Source organism: Zonotrichia albicollis, unplaced genomic scaffold (assembly GCF_047830755.1).
Source record: "Zonotrichia albicollis isolate bZonAlb1 unplaced genomic scaffold, bZonAlb1.hap1 Scaffold_122, whole genome shotgun sequence".
Lineage (NCBI taxonomy): Eukaryota > Metazoa > Chordata > Aves > Passeriformes > Passerellidae > Zonotrichia > Zonotrichia albicollis.
The window spans coordinates 1143549-1162616 of record NW_027428349.1 but is presented as its reverse complement, the minus strand read 5'-3'; the positions used below and the strand labels follow the sequence as shown (position 1 = coordinate 1162616).

The following is a 19068-nucleotide window of genomic DNA, read 5'->3' as shown; positions in this document are numbered from 1 at the left end:
CTGTCCCAGGCTGGGCTCAGGGCTTGGCCTTTCTGCTTCCCCCAACCAGCCCAGGCCTTGCTCAGCACTGCAGTTCCCTGCTCAGAGCCTTGGGCTCTCTGCAATCCTGGCCTCAAGGATCTGCTCTCAGCAGTCCCTGGGCAGCCTTTGGCACTCCCTGCCCTCAGTGGGGCCCAGCCATGCTCCAAGGCACTTGGAGTTTTGCTGCTGACTCCTGGAGCAGCTTCTTCATCCTTCTCTCAGTGCCTGGGGGTTGTGGACTCAGCCACAAATCCACCATGGCGATCATGAAAATACAGAAAGCCCTCGGGAGCTCTTTGTCTCCCTTCCATTGTCTTTGAGTCTCCAGGGCTTGCGCAGTGATTGGAGTCAGTTTGGAGTTCTGTTCAGGAGGAAGATTTCAAAGTGCACCTCATGATTTTTAGTTTTTTAATCATGAGTATTGTTTTTTATTTTTCAGTTCATTGAAGAGCTGATAGACGTATTCCCCAAGTGATCTTGATGCTGAATGTCTCCTTAGGAGGTCTGGGCACAGAGAAGAATGACAACCTTGCAAGCTGACTCTGTTTGGACAACATGCTCCTCATCCCCAGCCTCACCATGTCTGACATCATCCACCTGCAACTAACATCCAAAAATATCAAAAAAATTAATGCAATTTATTATTTATTTTTCATATTTTTTCAATTAAATTTATTTATTGTATTTATTTCTTATCTGTAATAATAGTTGTTTCATTTTATTACCTAATTTTATATTTATATCAAAAATCTCTGCGTGTTTAGCAACCAATAAAATTAATGGTAACTGGTTCTAAGTATCACAATTGCCTTCATTCACTAATTCATGTCTATTAGTTATTAATTTTTACCCTCTTTCTGCTACTTTGCCTTATCTTTAGTTGTTTTGTAATCTTTTTAATCATGTTTTTTCTCACACGTGGTTCAAGGGGGCACTTGGGCTTACATGGAAAGAATTTTGGGGCACATTTGGGGCAGTTGTGGGTCTGGGGAAGGAATTCAGAGAGAACTTGAGCATCGGGAGAACACTTGGGGGAGCCCAAGCCCGGGCGGGAAACGGGAGGGGCGGGGGAGGCACACAGGGATTCTGAGGGACAATTCGGGGTCCAGGGGACCCCTTGGGGATGCAGGGGGGCCCTTGGAGGTCAGGGAGGGGAATTTGGGGCCCTTCGGGATCCGGGCGGGCCCTTGGGGGGCTCTAACGGGGCTCTCTGGGCGCGGGGGTGAAGGCAGAGCGCTAACGGCGCCCTGCACATCGCGGGGTGTGACGGGAAATGAAGTCTCGGCTGCATTCAAACGCCACGAGCGCCGCGGAGCATGATGGGAGCCGTAGTCCCGAAAGTAGCTCCACTGCAGCACTTGGGGGGTCCGAGGAGCCAGTTGTGGGTGCGGGCGGCCACTTCAGGTCCTCAGGGGGCACCTGCGAGGAACCTGTAGTGCTGGGAAGACCTTGGGGGACACCTAGAGAGTCGTTATAGATCCCTTTGGGGCATGGAACATGACGGGACTTGTACGGCTGGAACGGGTTATGTCGGGGCTCTGGGGTCGCAGGGCATATTGGAGATGGTGGTCCGGCCCTAAAGACACTCTACGGTACGCAGAGCATCACGGGAGATGAAGTCTCGGCAGCACCGGCGCTCAGTGGATGCCGCGGTGCATGATGGGAGCTGGAGTCCCGAAAGGACCCATTGCTCGCTGTCACCCTCACCAGCCCACTCCATCATTCCAGAGGCTGGTCCATCACAGGGGATGTCCTAAATCCACTCGGTGCCTGCTTCTTCCCCAGGTGAGTACCACACTCTGATTAAATTCTTTCATGGGGCACCTGTGCCCATAGCACCCATTTCCAAGCTCAGGACAGTGTTCCAGGCAGTGACATGGCACACAGGGTTTGTCTGCAGTCATCCAGCGGTTGTTCTCGCCACCACGGGCACACAGCACTTGTCGTGGTGGGTTTGGGGTATAGTCAGTCTGCCAGGACTCCCCACACTTATATTCCAGCCCTCAGGAGCAAAATCCTCCCCAAAAAGGTTTTTTATTTGGGAGGTCAAAAACTCCTTATTTGATATTTCTGAGCCCAAATCCTCCCTAAATGAGTGTTTCTTAGCTCCCTAAACTGATATTTCAGACACCAAAATATCCTTAAATTGATGTTTCTCGGCCCGAAATCTCTCTAAATTGCTGCTTCTGAGCTAAAAATAGCCCTAAATTGCTTTCGTTGAGACTCGGAGCTCCCTAAATATTTTTTTTTCCCCGAGCCAAAAGCCTCCCAAAATCAGTGTTCTGGAGCCCCAAAGCCCCCAGAATTGCTCATTCTCGGCCCCAAAGCTCCTGAGCTCACTGTTCTGGCCCCGAAGCTGCTGACACAGGGGTTTCTAAGCCATGAAGTTCCCAGATCAGCGATCCAGAGCCCTGGCGCCCCTCACTCACGCCCTGTGCCCGGTGCGCCATCAGCCCGCGGGGTTCATCCCATCCAGGGAGGCTCCGGGAGCGATGGGCGGGGAGCGCTGGCTGCGCCCATTTCCCACCCCAGCCAAGGAACCGCTCCCTGACCGGAGCGGGGAAACCTCATTTAGGGGAAATCGGTGTAAAACGGGGAAAGGAGCTGCGGGGAGAGAGGGAGGAGCGCGTGGGGCCGGGAACGGGGTGAGCACAGTGAGCTAGTGAGCTCTATATATCCCTGTATATATTCCTTTTTTAAGCAGTGCTCGCACCCCAGCGCGGAGCGGCTCCTTCCCAGACCTGTCCCAGGTAAGCGCCTGCCCCTTGCTCCCGGGTTTCCTCAGGGCTTGCTCCTTCTGCTCCCGAAATTGATGTTTCTCAGCCCAAAAGTTCCCTAAATCGCTGTTTTGGAGCTCCAAAGCTCCCTAAATAGGGACTACAGAGCCCAAAATCGGCTTAAATTGGTTTTATGGAGCCCAAAAGCTCTCTAAATTGTTTTTTTTTTTGCTCTGAAAATATCCCCAAATCACTCTCCCTGATTCCCAACGCTCCCAACATGATTTTTTCTCAGCCTGAACTCCCCAAATCAGGGTTTTGTAGACGTGCATGTCCCTGAGTTGGTGTTTAAGAGCTCTAGTGCTCCCTAAATCCATATTTCTGAGCCTGAATGCTGTTTCAGGTCCCAAAAAGTCCCCAGGCAGCTGTTTCTGAGCCCAAATACTCCTGAAACTTCCCTATTCTCAGCTGTGAAATTCCACAAATGCCCGTTTTTGAGGCCAGAAGTGCCTTGAAATGGTATTGCTGAGCCCCAAAGTATCCTAAATTGCTGCTTTTGTGCTCCATGTGTCTGGACACTGATTTTTCTGAGCCCCAAAGCTCATTAAAGTTGTTTAATGAGTGTTAACTGAGCCCTAGAGCTCCCCAGGTTGCTTTTCCTGACCTACAAAGCTTCCTGAGATCCCATTTTGAGTACTGCAGTTCCTTAAACGCGCTTCTGAGCCCAAGGGCTCCCTAAATTGGAATTATGAGCTGAAAAGCTGCCTAGAGGGGACTTTCTGGGGCCAAAAGTTCCCCCAGTCAGTGGTTTTGAGCCAAATGCTCCCTAAATTGGTGTTTCTCAACCCCAATGCTGCCTAAAGTTGAGGGTTGTTCAGAGCCCAAAATCTTTCTAAATCAGTGTTTGGGACCCCAGAGCTCCCAGACTTGCAGTTTCTTAGTCCAAATGGTCCTGAATGGGAGTTTCTGAACCCCTGAGAACCCAAAATTGCTGGTTTTGATCTCAGAAGCTGCCTACATCATTTTTGTTTGGAGCCAAACCCATCCCTAGATGGTTTGGAAGGCTGTGCCTGATGCTGGTGGAATGCAGTGGAAGGGGAGAGGCTCTGCCAGAGGAGTGTCAGAGAGGATGAGGATGGGAGGTGTGAAGAACAGCTGGGATACCTGGACATCCTCAACAGGATGGGCAGAGGTTAAGTTGACTTGTGTGAGTGAGCAGTGGAGGGGTCAGAAAGGGGGACACTGCCTTGGCAGCTCAGAAACCCCCTGATCATCAGGGAGAGTGGGCAGAAGAGCTCTGGGGGCAGCCTGGAGCGGTCTCAGGCCAGTGAGCAGGATCCCATGGGAATGGCAGCTGCCCTGGCATCCATGGCCAGGCAAAGCAAAGGGCTCCAGCAGCGTGGGGATCTGGGGGCGATGGCTCAGCAGAGCTGCCTGGTGCGTGAATGGGGGATGCTCACGGGGAGCTGCTCCTGCCCCACACAGGGATGAGCTCCTCAGTGCCAGCCTGGGCTGTCACAGCCAGGAAATAGCGGGGTCCGGGCACCGAGGGGCAGGGACTGAGGCCGGCAGCAGAGCACACAGCTGGGGCTCCAGAGGAGAAGGCTTTGATGGGCTGAACCAGCAGCTGTGGAGGGTTCCCACCCCCACGGGCTCCCCCCTCCCCCCCAGCACCTCCTTTCTCCGTTTGACACTGATTTCCCATAAATGCCCATCAGGAAATCTGCCGAGCTTTCCAGGGCAGCCTCTTCCGAGGGCAGGAATGGTCTCTCCAAGAGCCAGGAGTAAAGCACTCCTCTCCTGAGGCTCTCGGCTGAACTGAGCGAGCTCGAGGTGAAAAGGCAGCGCTTGGGAGAGGGAGCACACGGGCCAGCAGCCAAACAAGGCAGCAGCGCCCGGGGCTGTGTGAGCAGGAGCCCAGCCAGGGGAAGGGCTCAAGTGCTGAGTCCAGTTCTGCCAGAGGGGATTGAGTGGGAAAAGCTCCCTGGACCATCCTGGGGCCTTCACTGGCCTTTGCTGAGGCCTGAGGGAGCCCTGCTGCCCCCCAGGGCCCCCAGGGCTTTCAGTGTCTTTGTCTCATCAAGGCCCAGCTGTGCTGCAGAGGGTGGGGGACCAGTCAGGAAGGGTTGGAGGGAGACCACAAAGTTAATATTTCATAGAATTCTCATTCGAAGTCGATTGTCCCTTCCTGCCCTCTGTCTACAGACACTAACCCAGTTCCTAATTCATTCCTACATAGAGGAAAAAATGGTCAATTCAGGCCTTACTTATTTATTTCATGGGTTTTTTTGTCTGATAGGAAAAATGGTTACCATGACACTTGCTGCACATTAAATGGGAAAAAATTAAAAAGTAAGTAGCATATTGGCTAGGCACAGCCTGGTTGCCATGAATACACTATGGATAATTGTTTGTTTCTTTGATCTTGGCTGATCCAAAAAATTTTTAGTCTGAATATAGAATGAATAATTATTTCATGGAGTGACTGGAACTTATTTTAATTTTTATATTTAATATTCATAGGTTACCTTAGCACGCCAGAAAAAGCATAATGAGATTTCACCACCACTCATACAATCCTCCTGCATTTAACTCACCTGCTAGGAATAATGTTTTATTGCACTCAATGCATAATTCAAAATGTCTAATTTATTGGGCATCTGTTGGCAGACCAGACTCTCTTGGTCTCTGGGCAACAAAGCCATCACTGACAATGTGGCAGAGAGAGTTTCTTCTTTTTTTGTTTCTTTTATTTCTTTTTTTTTCCATATTTTTTCTGTCTTCTCTTACCCCTGCCCCGCCCCCCTTTTCTTTTTTATTCTCCTCCCTTCTCCTGTCTTTCCCCCTTCCTTTTCTTTTTCCTCCTAAAAGCTTCAGCTTTGGCTCAAGAGTGCAGATCTGGCCCTGCGTAAAATAATTCTCCTGTCTAAAGCAGTTGTCAGGGCTCCTTCCAAATATGAGAGAAAGAGAGGACAATGTGTCTCTGTCTGTGAGAAGTGGGCTGACCCATCCCTGGAAGCACAACCATCTTTCCATGAGCAGTGATCTGAGCTAATGTCTGTGCTCATCAGTGATCAAAGGCAGAGGCACATCCAGGACAGCTCCACGTGCACATCATCTACTCATTGTTCCTGTTTGAGAAGCCATCACGCTATTGCTCTGCTTCAGGAGAAAACTCCTCAAACTCTGAGCATTTTTTGCTATTTATATGCTTTCCTGCCTTTCAGACCAGAGCAAAACAGCAAAATGTAGTGGGAGGAGCTGGAGCAGGGTTCATTCCTGGGAAATCATCCCTGGCATTTCCTGTCTGATCCCTTCAGTTAGACCCGTGGGACAGCCATGGGCCCTGGGGCTGTGACTTCTCTTGGGTCCCTGCTGGCATTTCTCTATTTCTCATCCTCCCCTCTTTTCCTCACCTGGGTCTATCCTCTTCCTTGAACACCAGGAAATCTTTCTGGACCTGCAGCAGCTTTTGGCAAGGGGTCCCTTAATTCAGTCCAGGTCCTCCTTCTCTGGAATGTGGCCAAAGAAAACAGAAAGTCCCAAGGAGCAGACAGCCCAGGGAAATGGAGTACAAGAAAGAGGGAGAACAGAGCACAGCAGCGAGCTGTGCCCTGAGCAGACCTTTCCTCACTCCTGAGCAGTCCCTGTTTCTGCCTTCACCTTGTCCCTGCTGCTCTGATGGATGTGCTCAGAAGGGACAGGCAGCTTTGTTGGAAGGGTCAGCAGAGCCCTGCTTTCTGCAGCCAGTTGTGCAGAAGAGGATATTTAGGAAACGTCCCAGTCTCACCCTTCCCAAGGCTCTCTGGCCATCACACTCCAGCCACCAGAGGTGTTCAGTGTTGGGAGGAGCCTCTTCACAGCAGTGGCTGCAGTGCCCCAATGGGCCCTGCGTGACTCCCCACACCCAGCCCCTGTGTCCTCCCTGGTTCCAGCCCAGGTTTCCCAGAGCAGTCTCAGCTGTCTGATTCCATAAAGCCATTTAATCCCAGTGCAGTGACACAGGAACAGCCTGAGATGTTCCTCCAACAGCCTGAGATGTTCCTCCAAGCCCCTCAGTTTTATCCCCTCAGTCTGCATGCCCAAGGCGCGAGTCTGGCTCTTCCTCCCGGGCCCTCAGCTCCTGCTGGGTCTCTCGGTGCCCCTTCCCCAGCGGTGCCACCACTCTTGGTGCCCTTTGTTGGGCTCTGTTGGCAGTTCATGAGCTCTTGTCTCGGGCTCCCACCTGGAGCTCGGCTTGCATCAGGCACTGCAGCTGCCCCAGCCACCCGCACCAGGTGTGTTCACAGCCAGGAGAGGGGAGAGTGGGAGTGAGGTGCTTTCAGTTTTGTCTTTGTTACCCGGCTTGCTGCTCTATTGGGAATTGCTGAGAAGGCAAAGCAATTGACCCCAAGTCGAGTCTGGTTTGCCCATGGTGGCAGCTGCAGAGGGATGTCCCAGGCTTTATGTGAGCTCTTCAGTTTTATTTTTTCCTCCTGTCCAGTTGAGGAGGGGAAGTGAGAGAAGTTTGATGGACATTTGGCAGCCAGCCTGTAAATATTCTCAGTTCAGTCAAAGAATGAACAGAGACAATTTCTCACAAACTGAACCTAACAATCCTAGAAAAAAAAAAATCAGACAATTATTATCTCTCTTTCTATAACCATTGTTTAGAAAAATGGTTTGCTAGAGTGTACTATTCATAGTGCATCAATAGTGTGAGAGGTTTTCACCTTAAGACCAATCAGGTCTTAGGTCCACTACTGTTCCTATATGAACTGTATATTTCTTAATACTGTACACAAATAATAAAGTGTCTTTCATGTGTTCTGCATCATGGAATCAGTGGCAATTACTCTCTGGTCGGGACACCTCCTGCGTCGACTCCAGCCAAGGTCACTTGTCCTTTCACCATAGATTTCTTCATAGCTGGTCAGGATTTGAGTCTGAAGGAATGGAAAATGGTCCCTTGCCTCTGAGGAAAATATGTCTGGGGTTGAACACCAGGTTCTGCACTCTGCAAAAGCAGAAGGTCTTAATTTTTACCAAGGAAGATGAAGTGTGTGTCTGTGAGAATTCTCAGAGCTCCAGGGCAGACAAGATGGGTTAGGGACCAGCTAGGAGTGCAACAGAACATCTTATCAACTGCCTTATCTTCTCTAGTGCTGAGATGTTGCTCACCACAGAGATTTTGCCCCTCTTTTCCCTTGCATTGCAGAGTGAACGTAGAGAAAATGATACGGGCGGCCACAAGCAAGAACTGAATATCTTGGAAAGAGCTGTATTCTGTTTGGACAGTGATGGAAGGGAAAATCAGTAAATTAAAAAACCCTGAGTAGATCAGAGGTTTGAGTAGTATATTTTGAGGGATCCTTGTGTCACAAAAAAGCTCTTAAATGCATTTTTTAAAACCTAAGGGGAAATATGGTAGTGAAGCTTCCGCTTGTTCATTTTTCCTTTTCTTTTCAGGTGAACCTAATGGCCACAAAAAAAGGGAGTTCATGGCAGCATGACCAAGGAGGCCAATTTGTGTTCATAAGTAAGTGTGGACTCATGGATCCCATGGCTCTTGCCTGTGCCCATCCTTGGGAACCTTGGATGGGATGTGTTATCCCTGAGAGAAGTGAGGCCAATGGAGATCTCTCCCCTGAGCACTTTGCCTGCACAACCCCTTCCAGAGCCCAGCAGAAGGCCTGGCCTTTGGGCTGGGATCAGTTTGGTCAGAGGGGTGACCTCCTTTGACCAGAGACACATCCTACTCTAGCGGGGGATATTGCTGAGCAGGGCTTTGAGGGTCAGGCTGAAATGAATGTGCCAAGGGACAGCGAAGGGGCCTGGGAGGTTCCTCTCCACTCCTGGTGTGAGGCAGAGTCGTCTCACCCTCTCGTGGGTGGCTGTGCTCTGGTGGGACTGAGGCACCTGTGTGGTGCCTGAGTGCTGTGGCAGCTGAGGCAGCTCCCTGGCCCAGGAGAGCCTCAGTGGGCCCGAGGGTCAGGAATCCCCCAGCACTGCTGTGGGGCTCCTGGGCCAGCTGTGGGATGTGTTCTGTCCCAGAACCTGCTCAGTGCAGTCCTGGAGTTCCTTGGGGAAAGGTCCTTGTTAAATATCCTGTCTTTGATTTTATTTTCATGTGCACCTGATGTCCAGTGTCTGTGGCTGCTGGCTGTCTGGCTCAGAAAGGTGTAGAAGCACTATTCAAAGAGCTAAGTAAGTGTGCTGGATTCCATTGCTTGCGTCTGTGGCCATCCTGGGAACCCTTGGGATGGGATGGGATGGGATGTGTTATCCCTGGGAGAAGTGAGGCCAGTGGAGATCTCTGCCCTGAGCACATTGCCTGCAGAACCCCTTCCAGAGCCCAGCAGAAGGCCTGGCCTTTGGGCTGGGATCAGTTTGGTCAGAGGGACATGTTCTACTCTAGCAGGGGTGTTCCTCACAGTTGGTAATGGCTTCAAAGACACAGCACATCCCTTCTGGGATTTCCTTTCCTTTCTTTGAGCACTAAAGAAGGAATCTCACCCTGGGTTTAGCTACAGGGACAAAAGTCAGAAGCCTTTCTGTGCAGGTGAGTGCCAGTCCTTGCCCACACTACCTGGAAACGGAACCCTGCCAAGCAGGAAGGAGATCCAGAGCTCTGTCCTGCATGAGGGCCCAGTGCAGTCAGATTGAGCAATCCCACCTGTCCATAAATTCCCATTTTCAAAGGCCTCCAGCCAGTCCTTTGTTACATTGCCCATCCCTATGCAGATGCCCAGGATGCCAGGGTGCAGAGATGTCCCAGCAGAGGGTTTTTCCCAGCACAAGCAGAAGGAGAGGAAACAAAAAACCAACCTGTAGAAGACCTAAGAGGAGACCTGTGGGAACCCAGAACATCCCTCTGGCAGTCCAGGATGGCCAGGACACATGCCAGGGGGCTCAAAAGCCCTGGCACGGAGCCCAAAACACCAGTGCATTTGATTATGACCTGTGGAGCAAATTACCAACCTTATATGAAGATCAGCAGGCCACAACATTTTAGGTAGAATATTAGTGAAGTTATCACGGGGTGGAAAAGTAGATTTTGGGGTTTTTGGTATGGGGGTTCAGGAGGCAAGATGGAGGGAACTGGGTGTGTCCAGCCTTTCTCCTTCTTCTTCTTCTCGGCCTCCATCTTCTGCTGTGATGTTGGCACTTACTGATTGGTTTACAGTAGAAGCTCACTCTCTAACATAGGTGATGGGTATTGGAAAGTAATTGTAAATATTGTACACGTAGTTTTTAGTATAAAGACATAACACCGCCCTGGGGGCAGGCAGAGTGCCTCAGACTGTCCTGCTGAGCTGACCTCGGCAGGGTAGGAGAAAATTTTTTATAGATAAGATAAAATAAACAACCTTGAGGCTGAGAAATAAAGAGCCCTGACTCCTTCTTCAAGCGCTGGGCTGGCAAAAGAGACTTTGAACTTTTCTTGGGGTCACTCTGAGCAGCAAGAGACCCTGAGACATTGGCATCCCTGGTGGGCTCCAAGAGGGCACCCAGGTGGGCTCTTGGCAAGCAGCCACACCACAGCCATCATCCACTGAAACCCAGCCCGAGAAGGAAAGAAAACAGGCACTCTCAAGGGAAAAATCCAGAAAGAACATCTTGACCTCTGCTGAGAAGATTCATTTCAACCTTGACCCGGAGAGGACCAGAAGCACCCCTGGAAACCCTCACCTGCGAGCTGCTGGACAGTGACCAGGGCAAACTCCGGACTGACCTTGCAGATGATTCAGCCTTTGGTAAGAAAGGTCAAAATTGAGAACATGGGGGGGACATGCTCCCAGGAACAACCCTGCATCTTGTTAGCCCTACAGGGCGTGGCAGCCCCACACCCTGTGAAAATCTCTGAAAAAAGATAAAACGGCCGTGAAGCTTTTATCCCCAGCAAGGGTAATGTTAGAGGCAATTTCATGGAATTCCGCGGGAGCTGCCAGCTATCAGCAGGCAGCAGTATTCTCTCGAGGATTGGGGAAGTCATCCTGCTATCAGCAGGCGGCAGTTGCCCTTACCGACCAGGGAGGGGCAAAAGCAATCCCTAGCAAACAGGTGTGGGAGGAATTGGCATCATCTCCCGAGTGCCCAGGGTCCCATGGGTCCCCAGAACGCCCAGATCTCTCAGGGGGAGGAGGGCGGAGGGGGTCGGGGAACCCGGGGCAGAGCCGCTTCTCGGCGACTGGCGAACCCGTGCCACGGCGGCGCCGGCCGGGAGCAGCCCGGGGGGGCCTCAGAGGCGGCCGTGGGGGCTGCGGAGGCCGGCGGGGGCCCACGGGGGCAGCGGGGCAGTCGCAGGCACAGCAGCGGCGGAGGCGATAGCGCGCACGGCGGTGCCCGCGATCGCAGCAGCGGGCGGTCGGCAGCGGTCCGGACACGGCCGGCGGCTGAGGGGGCAGCGCCGAGCTGGGCCGGGCCGGGCGGAGCGCGAGAGCGGGAGGCGCGGGGTTGGCGGCGGTGGCGGGCGCATGCGCCATGGCAGCGGCGGCGGTTTCACACAGGGGGTGCCAAAGCCGCGCGCGAAGGGCAGAACCCGCACGACTGCGATGGCGGCGGGCAGCGGCACCCGGGGAACGCGCACGGGCCGCCGCAGCCGCGCCGGGCGGGACTGAGGCAGACGGGACGGGACGGCTGCAGCGTCCCTGCCACCGCCACGGAGCGCGGCAGGCGCCGGGTGATGACGCACAAACCCGGCAGCCGGAGCGGGGCGGGTTTTTCCTCAGTGCGCAGACGCGGCACGGGCGCGGCCGAGCGGGGACGGGAGCGAGAACGGGACCGGGGCAGCGCCGGTGTCCGTCACGGGCATAGGGGGCGTTCCCCAGACCGCGCCTGCGCCGAGAGAAGCGCAGGGGAGGCGCGCTCGGGGCGGGGGTGTTCGCACTCCCGTGAGGGCACCGGCAGAGACCGGGCGCGGTCTGGGTGCAGAGGGTGCCCGAGGGACCGGCCCTGCTCCGGTCCCACGGCAGCGGGCACGCAGCCAGCCCCGGCAACCAGCACACAGTTTCAGCCTCCATCAAAATCTCAAGCTGGAGATTTTTCGCGGCTGCAGCTCATGTTGTGTGAGGCGCACCGAACTCCTCAACAGCCCGGTCCCACAGAAGTGACGGAAACAGCATTTACCAGATGATCAGGCTTATTATATGATATAAATGGAAATCTTCTGTTGTGCAAAATACCTCTCAGGGAGGGAAACCACCATAGAAAGACAGAATTATTAGTAATGATTCAATTACATGAAATGTCTCTGAAGACAGAGCATTTCAGAAATATCAATCAGATCCTATCTGTGGGGTCACCAGCTGATTCTCCAATGATTCAGAATTTTGTTGGTATTGAGTTTGTAACCTTCGTTATTTTTGGATTTTATAGGTGATACTGATAAATAAGGATTGTTGTTAATGCTATATGAGTATTTAAAAAAAGTTGTCATAACCCCTTCAAACATTTCCTGTTGATATGTTGATTATATTGTGAGAATTCTCAGAATTTATTATAAGAATTATTATCAAGGTATTGTTGTAATATTTACCGCCAGCTTTCATGTGTTTCACTGTGTCTTTGTGTGATCATCTACAAGACACGTGTCTCTTCAGAATCTTGTCTTTTTCTTTTTTAACTACTCATGTTTTTTAGGTTTCCTTTAAATCCAGATTGCCAGTTTTCTGGTTTTCTTCAGTTATTATTTCTTCAGTTATTATAGAGTACTTCAGCCGAGAATTCAAGAGATTTGCTGTGTTTGAAGAATTTCTGTCCTGACAGAAGTTTTGGAGGGATTCATTTATTTAATGATTTGATTGATCTTTAATCCTAATGTTTCCTATTCATACTTGCTGTTTTTAAGAGTCTTGTTTTAAAATGTGTTAAGTGATGTCCATCAATTAGAGTTCGAACTCTGGCCAAGTTCTAGCTCTACTTGAATGGAATGATTGACAATCAGCCCAGATGTTTTCTGCATCAAAAAGTATTCAAGTCCTTTCTCTTGGCAATTTGACCGTGTATGATAGCTGAGCCTGATTTCAAAGGGAGTTTGGAGAAACATGAATCCAGACATGAGTTCTCCAGCTCTCTGTTGTTTTAAGGTTCATCAGCTGTCGCAGACTCTGGGATGACAGTTCAGTGTTGTAGTGACTGATAACGGTATGATTGCAGATGTGTCATTGGTTATGTGCATAATCTGATTGATTTCTGATTGTTGTTATCTTACATTTCCCTATGCAATATTGCATAGAGACTGAAACAGAACAGACCAATGTTTTATTTTCATATATGCGAAAAGCCAGTCATATAATGTGGCTTTTTCACAGTGCTGGTAGCACGTAGCTGTGACCCAGCTGTGTCTCATCTTCCCAGGGAAGTCCTGCTCCATGACCTTTATTTGCTTCCCCAGCAGCTCAGTGGTAGGAAAAGCCACTTGAAGTGGCTGGTGGATTCTCCCTCAGTTGTGGCAGAGGCTTTGAGCCAGGAGGTTCTCTGGAGGGCTGCTGGCTCTGGAAACCTCTCCTGAGCTTGTGTGGAGCAGGTGTGGAGTAAAACTCCCTGCTGGGCCAGCGAACAACAAGTTGGCCTCTGATCCATCTGGGACCCCCATGGCTTGGGGTCAGCCCTTGCTGGGGAGCTGCTGCTTGGGAGAAATAGCCACTCCCTTTTCATACGTTTAGAAAGGTTTATTAAACCTTATCAAAAATGCAACAGAAGACTGAATAGAGAAAATGTTATGGCGCCAGGAGCAAAGGATTTTCTGCACCATGTGCTCTCCCACACAATGGAGGTTTTGCCTTTTAACCCTTTAGCCCCTCCCAAAATTCTGTCCATTGACTCCTTCTTCACTGTCCAGTGGTGGAGTTTACTTCCTCAAATCTTGATTGGAGGTCAGATGTCACTGTAGTGACAAGCCAACCCTCCCACATATCCCAACCCTGGCTGTCCCTTGATAACAACTGAGGGGGTAAAAGAATTTTTTCTTAACTTCTATACATGGTATTTGTCTGTTAATTGTGAGAGTCAATCATTGTGGCATTCACATTCTCTAAATGGAGAGACATAATTCTCTCTCAAGGTTTCTTTTCCTGGAGAAGCACAGAGAAAAGAAAGAAAAAAATTCTTATCTCTATCATGTGGAAAGTGTTAGGAAGATTATTTACCTGAAGTGATTTGTCAGTTGGATTCTGCTGAGGATTGTTTTGTTTCCATTGGCCAATTGGAAAAAGCTTTGTCCTGGCTGTCTGGAGACAGTCACAAGTTTTCTTTAGTATTCTTTGTAGTATAGTATGCTTCTTTAATATAGTGTAGTACAATGTAATATAATATAGTTTAATAAAGCAACTGTTCAGCATTGTGAATCAATGGAGTCAGCTGCCAATCATTCCCTGCCTTGGGGCATCCTGCTTTTTGATAAATCATCGCATTACTCATCTCTCACACTGCTGCTCCTCCCCAGGTGCTTTGCTCTCCTGCACTCACACTTCTCTCTGCCAATCTGTGGCTTATTAAACAGTGCTGGCTTTGTCTCTCCTGTGGCTGCAGGCAGCGTCGATTCCTGTGGACACGGAGAGAGCTGTGGCTGGAAAAATTAATGGAGGGGAAAGAAACAGGGAAGGAGAAGGGCTCTTGTGAAGATCACACTGCCCTCCTGAGGCTCCTGGGGGAGAAGGCAAAGTTGCACCAAGACCCCGAGCTGTTCTCTGATGACATTTTTTTCATTGAGCCAATGGTAAGTGATAGGTGAAAACCTCATTTTCCTCCTCTTCTTCCTCCTCATCCTCCTCCCCCTCTTCCTCCTCCCACCCACTCTACCCCTGGCTGCGGTCACTGGGCAGGTCCTCAGCTGGCTCGATGTGCTGGGAGGGAGGACATTGAGTTTCTGGTGCACCTGTAGAGCTCGTCTAAAAATGCCAAATGCTAAAAGCATTTCTACCCTGGAGGCTCAAGGCAGGGCTGGGTGCCTGACAAGGCCAAGCTGTGCTGCCAGGGCCTGAGCTCAAGGGCACTCTGTGCGTGTCCTTGCAGTGCCACAGGGAGCAGTTCTTGTAGGTAGGGGCTCCCCCCACACATGAGGTTCAGCAGAGGCTGTTGGAGCACTGCCAAGCCACATTCTGACCTGAAGCTTGCAATGTTTTGCTGGGAAAGTGAGGCCAAATTCAGCCTAAGGCTACTCATAGAAATGCCAATCCCCTCCTGCAACCACGCCTTGCACTATTTCTGAGTGTCCCTTCCAGTGTCCTCTGTGAGCCTGGACACAAGGGTGGAAGGTTGAAATGGGCCTTTGGAGTTGTCCTGCACACAGGGACAGGAAACCTTTTCCTTTTCTGTTTCTGCAAGCAAATCACCACATCCTCGTATCACCCACAGCCCTGATTCTGAGTACTGGCATTGTGAGAGACAATGAATGCCTGGTGTCTGCACAGTGCAACATCCCTTCTCATCTTGGAGTAAACCCTAGAATAATGCCAGCCTCTGCTTTCTTTCAATACAGGTTAAACTAATATTTTTATTTCCAAGGTTCTGTTCTGGGCAAATTTGGGAGAGAACCCCCAAAGGGGCTCCTCTAGGAAAGCAGATTCAATCGGCCCCTCCCCCAACCGGTCCTGGAGAAAAGACCTCCTTGAAGTGGGAAAAACCTGTTTATTAAACAATAAACCCTAAACAGTATTAATCAATAAAACCCCTTGCTGCTCCAAAAGAGATGACAAACTGAGAAAGTCCCTCCTCGGGTTGCAGCTCAGCTCTCTCAGTCTCTGATCAGTCCCTCTGGTGCTGGAAATGTCGCAGGCCAGGCCCAGCCCGGTGGCCACAGCTGGAGCTGCTGGTGCTCTTCTGGTGTTCAGTCCAGAGCAGTTTTGAACAGGTCCAAAGAAAAGGGAAAAAACCCCAAGTCCAGGGAACTTCTTTGCCTCAGCAAGCTAAATTAACTAAAAGCAAAGGAGAGCTCTGTCCCGCTGTCTGTCCATCCGCAAACAATGCAGTCCAGGAGCAGGAGTGTGGAGGAGTGAGTGCAGTGTCTGAAAACAAACTGCTGCTTCTTCTCTCCCCCCTTCACTCTCTGGAACAAGTCTTAAATGTGCAAAACTTATTATTCAGCATAAACAGAACAAGACGATTTGGGGTAAAAGCATCATATAGTCAACCCAGGACGGGTCATGTTCTCTTCTTGTGAAGAGCCGCCAATGCACAGTGGCAGTTGCATCCCACTGTAGCTGACAGCAGCATGATGTGACCAAGAGCTTGTGTCAGAGCAGCAGGAATATTGTGGAGAGTGGGAGCTGAACAGCTGAGCATTGAGAGCTTCCAGCGCTGTGTTGAGCTGGGTTTGGAGTGTTTTCTTGGGCTCCTTGTGTTGTTCACTCATTACTAATGCTCTAAACAAAGGCTTACAGAAGTGTGGTTGAAAACAAGAAATGTGAAGTTTGAAGAGAAGTGTTTTGCTGTCTCTTTCTGCTGTAGGAGGGAGAAATCAGGCTAAATTGTTTGGCCAAAATCGAGGTGACCTTCAAACCCCTGGAAGCACTGGAGAATGGAAGAGTGGCTTACTGAAGCATCTCAGGTACAGCTCCTTTGCCCTGCTTCTCTCCCCCTCAGTGAAGCCATGGTGCAAACCTGAGCCCATGGGGCCCCCATGGAAGTGCTGGGAAGAGTCCCTGGTCAGCAGGGCAGTGCTGGCACATCCCCCCTGGCCCTGCAGCCTCCAGGGAGTCTCCTGTGCCAGGCCAGGGCTCAGAATGCTGTGTGTGCCTGACTGATCCCAGAAGAGCCCAGGCAGTGCAGGGAGAGGTTTTCATGCCATGGCTTTGCCAGCATTCCCTCAAAGCCCAGAGAGCTGCAGAGCAGAACAGCTTTAGTGAACAAGCACTCAGCCCCTGCAGGCCTCTGGCCTCCAGGATGATGGGTCCATTTGCCATGGATCCATCATCAGGCAGCGGCAGCTGAGTTAGAAATGTGTTCCCTGAGCCTGGATCACCTCCCAGTGCCCAGGCAGCAGCAGATCAGAGGTGGCTGAGCCCCCCTGAGCCCAGGGTGTTGGTAGAAGGAGCAGCCTTGGCCAGCACCTGCCTCTCTCCCTTTGTGGGAATTGACCCCTTGCAGCTCTGTCTGCGGAAATAGAACACAGTGCTGAGTGTCAGGAGTTGGGGACTTTGGCAACAAAGTCCTGTGCTCCCGGGCCAGGTAGTTTGGCAATTGCCAAACTCTTTATGAGCTGTGTGCCTTCACTGAATGATTTCAAAGCTCCTCTAAGTGCATGGGAAGGAAAGCATAGAACCAGAGTATGTTAAGGATGGAATGGACCTTAAAGGCCTCTGGGAAGGGACACCTGCCCCTAGAGCAGGTAGCTCCAAGCCCCATCTAGCCTGGCTTGGAACACTTTCAGGGCTGGAACCTCCACAACAGCCCTGGGGAACCTGCTCCAGTGCCTCACCACCCTCAGAGTAAAAAATTTCTTCCTAATATCTAACCTAAATTTCCTTTCTTTCAATTTATACCTGTTACTCCTTGGCCTGTCACTACAAGGCAGCAGAGATGTCTTAAACTCAGCAGACTGGTGGCTGAAATTGGAAAGCAGCCCAAGGAATGGATTAGAAATTAGAAGTCAGCCCCAAGGCTGAGGGAAGAGGAGGGTCCATATCCTCTCCTGCAGCATCAGAAGCTGATTGCATCCAGCTCAGAGTCAGGGACTAGCACTGAGGCAGCCTGGAAAATCCAGTATAACAGAGGGAATGATTGTAGTGCAATTGACATCTCTCCCCAGGCTGTGAGAGGAGGCTGCCCCTGCACCTCTCAGGGGAAGGCCAAGGACCCTTGGTAGAATTCAGCTCTCCTACTCTGAACCTTGGGAACATTGCTATTGACACCCCCCACATCTATGAGGTGAGCACAAGGCTTGGGGTGGATCCTGATGGCTCCTGAGGGAGGAGCAAGCCTGGTGGAAGTGTGGAATTGCTGCTGACCTGGGCAGTTGTGAGCAGGGAATATTTGATGTACTGGTGAAATCTGGGAGGGTCTGAAAGGTGTGTCTGTTGTTCATGAAGCCCCAGTTCCTTCTTTGGGAATCAGCTGGGAGGCTTCCTGCAAAACAACCCCTTGGCATATGAAACAAAGCCTGGGTCTAAAAGGGATGTTCAGAGGCTTTTGTGGCCGTGCCAGACACAAGGCACCTTTGGACTGGGCTGTTCAGAAGCAGCTGGAACAAACTGGCTGCCTTTGAGCTTCAGTCCACTGCAGACAGCTTCCAGTCAAGTGTCTCCTGCTTATTGCTGCAAGTCACAGGAAAGCCATCCAGCCTCCTGGCTCAGTGCTGGCCCTTGCAAAGGTCTTGGGAGTTCTTTCCCTTGCTGACCAGTCCCTCACCACACTTCAGCCTTGGTGCATCTCTGGCTCTAGAAAGAGAAAAGTGTTCCTGGGAATAAAGCAAAGCATTTTTCTACCTATTTGCCTCCTCCCCAATAGTGTCAAGTTTGCAAAAAAAATCCAAAGAGAGCAGCTGAAAGAGGTAGAAAGTGAGGCACTACATCATGCCAGACACTTCCAAAAGCTTGGCTGTGGGAGGCAAAGACATGCTGAGTTTTCTTACCAAAAGATGATGCTGTCTATACATTTTGATGCTGATGTCTCATAAGCAATGTATTGTTTTCATGACATGGGAAAAGGTGGATGAGTAGATGGTGCTGTTGGAGCTGTGCTCACTGGGGCAGCAGCAGCTCTGGGGTGATTCCCTACGCAGCTGCAATCAGCCCACATTGCTCTCAGGGCCAGGTCTGAATGAACTTGGTGATGCTGACCAGAGCGGCACTGCTCTGTGTCCATGGGATAACCCCAGGGTTGTGGACTCCAGTTCTGTGGAGTTGCCACTGCTTTGCATGAAAACTTCAAGGCAGAACTTGTCCTGTTGTATTTTTTTGCCATTCAAAGCATTGTCTGCTATTTCTGGGTATTAATTGCGTCATTAGACAGTAACTAACAAGAAGGGAAGATTCCACATGTATTTCCTTTTTGCTTTCTTGCTGCTGCAGGTGAAACTGATTAACCTAGGAGCTATTGATGCTCCCTTCACCTATAGCCTTTTAACTGCAAACATGGGCTTCTGCTTCAAGTTTGCGCCCGAGGAGGACATCGTTGCACCAGGTGGGACCCAGACTGCTCAGATCTCTCTCAGTGCCACAATAGTGTGGAGGTTTGAGGAAGAAATCCAGTTCAGTGTGGCTGGATCTCCTATGTCTGCTATCCTGACTATCAAGTAAGGATGGTCAAAGCCAGGCACATGCCCGCACGTCCTCAGCACAAGAGAAAGGGGCGCTTCATGTGAGCGGTCCCAGCCCCTCCACGTGTGTGGGATTGGTGCCAAAAGCCAGAC

The 19068-nt window shown here is 50.8% G+C and overlaps 1 protein-coding gene across 4 annotated transcripts; it reads left to right on the top strand.

Moving 5' to 3' along the window:
* Window positions 1-1397: 1397 nt before the first annotated feature.
* On the top strand, window positions 1398-14230 carry LOC141727396 (uncharacterized). Of its 4 annotated transcripts, XM_074533888.1 has the most exons (6): window positions 1402-1806; window positions 2726-2771; window positions 8187-8256; window positions 8865-8924; window positions 9462-11785; window positions 12377-14230. In XM_074533888.1, exons 5-6 carry the CDS (start codon window positions 10825-10827, stop codon window positions 12424-12426), a joined length of 1011 nt encoding a protein of 336 aa, XP_074389989.1. In that variant the 5' UTR covers window positions 1402-1806; window positions 2726-2771; window positions 8187-8256; window positions 8865-8924; window positions 9462-10824; the 3' UTR covers window positions 12427-14230. The 4 variants fall into 4 exon arrangements, with proteins under 4 accessions (XP_074389988.1, XP_074389987.1, XP_074389989.1 ...); XM_074533887.1 differs by lacking the exon at window positions 12377-14230 and having other exon boundaries at window positions 1398-1806; window positions 2723-2771; window positions 9462-11855; XM_074533886.1 differs by lacking the exon at window positions 12377-14230 and having other exon boundaries at window positions 1401-1806; window positions 9280-11855.
* Window positions 14231-19068: the final 4838 nt, after the last annotated feature.